Source organism: Callorhinus ursinus, unplaced genomic scaffold (genome assembly GCF_003265705.2).
Source record: "Callorhinus ursinus isolate GAN/ISIS: 27379988/994484 unplaced genomic scaffold, GSC_fseal_2.0 scaffold4, whole genome shotgun sequence".
In the NCBI taxonomy this organism is placed as follows: Eukaryota; Metazoa; Chordata; class Mammalia; order Carnivora; family Otariidae; genus Callorhinus; species Callorhinus ursinus.
This window is the reverse complement of record NW_027397066.1, coordinates 62,319,359-62,326,405: the sequence shown is the minus strand read 5'-3', so window position 1 is coordinate 62,326,405 and position 7,047 is coordinate 62,319,359. Positions and strand designations below refer to the sequence as shown.

The following is a 7,047-nucleotide window of genomic DNA, read 5'->3' as shown; positions in this document are numbered from 1 at the left end:
AGCAAACTGTTCAACAGAATTTCAGAAAACAAAAGAACATAGTTCTCAGGGATCTTATAGGTCCAGTTACCTATGCTACTGACAGAAAAAACATGGAGAGATCGGATATACTCAGATCAAATATTAATTGCTAATTTGGAAAAGACACAGGTGGTCACTAGAACATCAAGTACTTTTGTTCTTTAAATGATTTTATTTATTTATTTGTCAGAGAAAGAGCACAAGCAGGGAGAGTGGGAGGCAGAGGGAGAGGCAGGCTCCACACTGAGCAGGGAGGCGGATGTGGGACTCGATCCCAGGATGCTGGGACCATGACCTGAGCCGAAGGCAGATGCCCAACCAACTGAGCCACCCAGGCGTCCCTCAAGTACTTTTTTTTTAATTGGGAAGGAATGAACAATTCTGTAACAAATATGCAAATAAACATAAGTGTTGTTTCAGAACAAATTGTACCTACACAGTGCTGCTATTACCAACTTGGTCAAAAAGGCCTTACTTAAGCCAGAAGCTTTCAGTGGGATAAATCACTTTTTTAAAAAGAGAGACTTTTCTAATGTGTTCTTATTTTTAATCTTAATAAAAAATTGCAATGTCTGACAAACATGAAAAATTCCCATGAAATGAGACATCAAAACAGGTTACCATTCTGTTGCAAACTTTGATCTACTATAAAACTGCTTTTTAAAAATGGCTTAAGTGCTAATGTTTTGTTGTTATTGCAATGTATTTTTAATTGGACTCTTAAGAGTTTTTTAGTATCAATGATGATTTAATTTCTCAGCATCTATACAATGCCAACTATTTGAAAATTATTTCTCTGATCTCAATCTCATAGCAAATGAGAAAAACAATCTGTTTTTGGGATGATATAGTTATTTTTATTAACATAGAAAAGTTTTACTTTCCTTTTGTTTTTGGTGAGTCAATACATTTGCTATGGTATAGAGAGAACATTCCTGAGAGTAGAGGTTATTTAAACTTAATCTGCATTCGATTGTTTTTTTTTAATTAAAAAAAATCCCACCTACTATTCTTAACTCCGAATGTCACAATTACAATTATTCAATGGATTGTGATCATTTACTATATAAAATTCAGAGACCAACAATGAACATTCCCCATATAAACCTGAGCTTCAAGACTAACAAACCACACCATTTATTAATGCTTCCTTAACATCCGCAAAGTCTATCCCCTCTTTCCTCACCCCAGTCGCTACTTGCTAGTCAGCCTGTGAGAGTGATAGCAGAGACAGCATATGGTTCTGGTAAAAATGCCAGTGCCATCAGCCTTATCCTCCTGGGTATTGTTGTGACTATTAATTTTGTGTTACCTTTCATAATTTCATTTCTGGTTGTTCTGTGAGAATTTCCTGTTTAGAGTCTGTTTCCCCTACAACCATTGGGAGCTACATAAGAATAGGGACTATATATGCTTATCTTTGTGTTTCTGAGGCTAAATACAATGTCTGGAACATAATATCCCCTCCATAGATCTTTGTTTATTATATATAAACGAATAGCTAGGAATTTATATATCTATAGGTATTTGAAGAAGCTTAAATCTTTTGAGGATATGCCATCATCACATTTACATTTTTCAGATGTTTATTTTCCTCTTTTCTTCAGCAGTTGGTAGTATTTCTCCTTGGGGGAAGAGTGTGTGCCAAATAGAAATGCTGTGGCAAAAGGCCATTCAGGCAGGTTTACTATTCTGGGCTCCTGAAGTGCCTTGTTTCTTTATTACTTACAAAGTTAGAAATCACTATTCATATACGTCAGCCTAGAGTGAAGATAGTTGGGAATGAGTGAGGCTTCCTCCAGGATTAAGGCCATTTTGACAACTATTACAGAGGCTGGAATGGGGGTGCTAGAGAGGGAAACAGAAACTTAACACGGTTGGAAAACAAAGTAGCCCACAGTCTTCTATATCTTAAGGGGCTTCTTCACTCACTCACTCACTTTCTGGTGACAAAAATGAAAGTGGTGCAATTGTTCTTTTGCAATGGTGGACTCTTAATATCTGACCAGTTCTGGCTAAATGATGATTTGTATGTACCACACCTCCCCCCCCCCGCCCCCCCGGTAATGAAGGCCTTTGACATTCAATAATAAAGGCCTAATTAATTCCAACCAACACAACATGCTTAGTATGCTAAACAACACCCCTGTTGGGGGGAAAATACTCTACGCCGCTAATACACCCTTATGCTGCTTGTTTTAAGTACGCAAGCCCGGAGCATGCATCGAGAAATTCAAGCAATAGCAGTATTCTGCCTCTAGAGTTGGTATAATTTTTGGACTACCGGTGGTAAAAAGCAGAAGCTGATCCACAAAAACATAATTAAACCCCAGAAACTTAAAATGTCAAGGCCACATTCACCAAGTAAACATTAATCTTTCTCGTTTACGTTTTGATGTTTTCATGGGGGGGGGGCACTGCCAAACGAACGTAATTCTATCGCGAGAAGGGAGAATTAGCAAATAAATAGGAAGGGGATTAACGCAGAGCGTCACAGGTTCTTTTATTTACCTTTCGCGACACAACTTACAGATGTTTTATGTAAAAAAAAAAAAAACCAAAAAAACCCATCGAAGATGTCAGGAAACCTTTCCTTCCGTCACTTCACCTCACCTGGCGTCTCATTAGCTACCCAGACCAGCGCTCAGCTTCGCAGTCAGGCAGCCTCTGGCGAGCATGCAGTAAACAGCGCCGAGTCCAGGCACGAACACAGGGTGAGGAGGGTTCGCCAGTCTCTTCCCCACCATGGCTTTGTGGACGTGGATGTTTGATACCCTACCTGTCTTCCCAGTTCCGCTCGTCACTCAAGCCAAGAAAAGAGAGTAAAAAAGCGGTAAGGGTAAAGGAGAAAATGGGTAAGACTCCGGGCAGCCACGCGCGCACGCGCGCCAAGACCAAACGCGGTGACCAGGGGGCGGGGCCGAGTCGCGGCGCTGGAGCTCCGCCTCCTTCCCCCACCCCCACCCCCACCCCCCCGCGCAGGGGAGTGACTGACTCTCGCCAGCCCCTCCACGTCAATCAACCCTCCTCCTTCTCGCACTCTCTGCACCTTGTTATTAATCTTAGTACCGATATCGCGCGGACGCCTCTCCCCCGGCCTTCGGGGGTGTGAACGTGTGTGAGCGAGAGCGAAGGCACCGAAAGCTGGCGTCTCTGTGCGGCAGCCTTGGGCCCGGCAGCAGCAGCAGGCGCAGCAGCAACCCCCGCAGCGGCGGCAGCCCCAGCGCCAGGAGGCCAAGGCCAAGGCCAGGTTCTGCGCCGCTCTCGGAGTAATAGCCGAGGCTTCGGAGGCTGCGGGGGCGCCGCTTCCTCCGGCAGGGGGCTTTCGCGTCGGCGGCCGCGGGGCCTCTCCTGAGCGCCCAGGGTCACCGTCCCTGAAACCCGGCGGCGCGGCCCTCGTCCCCCTCCCCGCCCCCAGTCCGTCTCCTCGCTCCCGTCAGCCGTCCTCTTCGCCGCCGCCTCTGCTGTTCCTCAGGCGGCCCGGCCCGGCCCGCCCGCCCCGCGTCCCCTCCGGCCGGTGCCTCTCCCCCCGGCGGGCTGCCTGCATGTCTTTGCTGCCCTCAGCCCCGCCGCCACCGCCGCCGCCGCCTCCCCCGCCGCCGCAGCACCAGCACCAGCAGCAGCCGCCCCGCCGCCGCCGCCGCCGTCGCCGCCCGGACCCCGGCGCGCTGAATGCAGGTGAGGAGGGGGCGCAGGCCCTCCGCGACCCCAGGCCCAGGCGCCTTGTGCGCCCGTCCGCCCGCGAGCGGGGTGCGGGCCCTGCCTGTCGCGGCGGCTTCCCTTCGGGGCGGGCGGGAGCGAGGCCCGCCCGTGGGTGTTTGTGTTTGCGTCTGCGGCTTCGGAGGGGAAGCATCTGTGGGGGCCTGGTGCGCGCGCGCGCGTGTTTGTGTGTGTGTGTGTGTGTGTTTCCCGTGCCGCGGGGAAATGGCTGCTGTTGCCCCTCCTGGGCCAGAGGAAGAGAATGAGGTAAAGTGTTTTTGTGCCTCCTAGTAGATCGAGAATGGTGGGAAGAGGAGCGTGTCCCCGGGGAAATGAGGTGGGAGAGGGACAAATGCGAGTGTGGGTGTGCGAGTTGGGACTCTGGCGGGCGGGGAGGCTGCCTGAGGACCCAGAGCGAGTGGGTGTGTGTCGGGTGTGGGGTTGACCCGCGTCGCTGTCGGAGGCGGCGAAGGTTCCGGGGTGTGTGTGTGTGTGTGTTGGGGGGGGCTCCGCGCCCAGGGCCCGGGACTCTGGGGGCGGATTTCGTGTGTCTGGGACCCCCCGAGTGGCGTGTCCCTCCCTTTTTGTGGCCGAGGCTCCGGTGCCTCGCAGGTGAGAGCTGCTCGGCTTCGGCCCGGCCGGGGAGGGTAGTGTGTGTGCGGCACGCGCACAGCAGCCAGGCCGGGAGAGCCGCGGGTCGGGGCCGCGCCGCTGTTCCCGGGGCCCGGCAGGAAGCGCGCCGGCCTGCAGCGCGGCCTAACCGCCTCGGCGCCCGCCCGCCAGCGCGCCAGCCTCCCGCCAGCCTCCCGGGACGCCTCCCGGGACGCCGGGCCCGCGGGGGCCCAGGGCGCTGCCTCAGGCCTGGGCAGGTGAGGGTCGGAGGCGGAACGCGCCGATTGCAGTCGCCTCGGCCGCCTCCGCGTCTGCTGAGGAGAGGCGAAGGCAGATTTTGGCGTTCGAACTGCAAGCTCTTCCCCTAGCCGGCGGTGGGACCCGAGGGAAAGTGAATCAAAGCAGTAAAATCTCGGGAATACGCGGGGTTGAGATCCCTTCCCTTCATCTTTCTCTGAAGGCTGGGTGGAGAGACTAAGTACACGTTTTCAGTTTTCGTTGCAGATATTTTCTCTTGGATAATATGTATGCAATTTTTAAGAAAACATTTTTCTTGAGAGGCGGGGGAAGAAATGGAGCCTGGCTTCCCTGTCCTGTGGTGTCGGTGGGATTGGATCGATTTTGTGCATTTGAAATTGTTTTATCCTGCCTCCTAGGGGGAAAGGCGTGTACGCGCCGAGCTGAGGAGGTCGGTGAGGAAGAGGAAGTTACTGTAGCTGTCATCGTCCTTAACTCGGCCTCTTTAGCTGTTTAGATGGATTGTGTTCAGGAGTTTGGCTGAGCCGTTTGTACACGTTGGAAGCACAGTACTACATTTTACTACCGTATTGCCCCTACTTATCTTAATTGTCAATCAGGATAGTCACGTACAAACAAGTTTTCACTCAGAATCTCCAGAACCTAGATCGAGTAGCCTTTATTGTCTACCCAGTGTGTGCTCCTGGGAAGCTATTTTGAGGGTAGTCTAAGCAAAACGGAACTATAAAGATAAAGCTGCCAATAGGTGTGCAGTGCATTGTAGACCCAAATAGAAATGGTATTTGGGTAATTATTTGCTCTACTTTACTCCACCCTCTTTCCGTTTGCATTTAGTAAGCTCATCTAGCTAAAACCCTATGGATAAAGTCATGATACAGATCGGATCTTTGCAGACCATGCTCTGTATAAAGGCCAGATAGCTCTGTTTCTAAACTGGTCTCACAAAGAAATGTTCCAGGCTGTTCACTGGGAACAAGAGTGGAGGGAAGAATAGGAGTGGAGAGCTGTTTTCTATGACCACTGCTGGAAAAACAACGTATGTAGTTTAGTGGAAAAAAGGACTTGTTTTACAGACCTCAGAACTCTGGCTGTGCCATTTTTCTTAGCTGTTTGACCTTAGCAAGTTACCTAATGTCTATAAACCTCAATTTTCTCATTTGTAACAAGCAGATAATACATTTATAGTAAGATTGTCCTGGAGGTAGAATGAGAAAACATGTTTGGCACATAGTAGTTGCTTAGTTAAATATTCCTCCTCCTGCGGCCCTGATTGTGGGCACTGAAAAACATGTATAGAAGTACAAATACCTATTTGATAATTGAGAGCAATATTATGTAACTGTAGGTTAAAAATCAAGACAATAGAACATTTCAGAGTCCTTTGATAATGCATAAGGTATATATAAACAATTTTAAGTTGTATTTTGTGTCTTTCCTAGAAATGAGACTGTCATTAAAGTGGCCTAGTATATTAGTTTATAGACTGTCTAGTCATACATTTTTACCCCCATATTTTTGAATAGGCATCTCTCAGTTTCCCTGTTCTTTATGAATTCTATGTAGCCCTGGAAAAAATTGTTCACACTGTTATGTAGCACATATATGTTCCAGTACAATCAAGCATTAAAATGGATCAAGAAACTATAGTTTACCTTTATAGATTCACAAAGAATAGTGCCCAAAAAATTGCTGTGTAACTCTTTTAGTTCATGTTGACTAATTTGGTAAACAAAAACCTCTTGGAATATTTTCCTGAATGGTTTAAGGAAAAATCCTCAGTCAGCTTTCACTAGTTTTCCATTTTTATTCTGTGTGGAGTAGTAAATGTGCTGTTCAATTTTAATTGTATTGTGGTGGGAAAAAAATACAGAATTTAAAGGCAATGGAGAGGTTAAAGAAGGATTTTTTTCTTTTTTCGTGAAGGCAGGGTGAAGAGAATGTGGGAGGAATTTCATTGGGTTAAGTTTGTACTATCTGTTTACTAATGCCAGGTTTCCCAGTTAGGCCTTATTTTTATCAGCAGTGTTAAACTTTTTAAAAAAAACCTGTAAAGCACTAAAATTTTAACACTTTTGTGAAGCCCAGTAGGGAGAACTTTATTAGAATGCAAAATGTCATGGTTTTGTTAAAGTATGTGTCTTATGGGCATGTGTGCATTTACAATGAACAGAGTTATCTGCCATATGGTTATATTTAAAGGAAGAATTCTTACCTTAAGAATTATAGATGATAATAAAATAAAGAAATACACGGAAATTATGGATAATTTTTAATACTTTAAGAACAGTAAAATAGTGAATTTTGCCTTTAAGTATATATTAGATATTACAAATTAGACATTATGAATTACAATGTTTTAAAGCACTTCATAATTTTTTAATTTGGGAAAATTGAGGAAAACATTTCTTTGTAATTATGAAAATACACTGAACTAAAATAAAATATTAAGACATCTGG

General features: G+C 46.9%; 1 protein-coding gene across 2 annotated transcripts in view; it reads left to right on the top strand.

The window, feature by feature from the left end:
• The first annotated feature begins 3,390 nt into the window (after positions 1–3,390).
• CNOT6L (CCR4-NOT transcription complex subunit 6 like) overlaps positions 3,391–7,047 on the top strand; it is a 104,602-nt gene continuing 100,945 nt past the window's right edge. Inside the window, exon 1 of one of the 2 annotated variants that reach the window (XM_025886954.2) lies at positions 3,391–3,699. Coding sequence is in view for 1 of the 2 variants with exons in the window: in XM_025886953.2 (XP_025742738.1) it covers positions 3,983–3,987 (5 nt within the window). In the remaining variant the exon portion in view is untranslated. Of the gene's footprint in view, positions 3,700–3,865; positions 3,988–7,047 lie in introns of those variants that run through there. The other variant, XM_025886953.2, reaches the window with a different exon arrangement.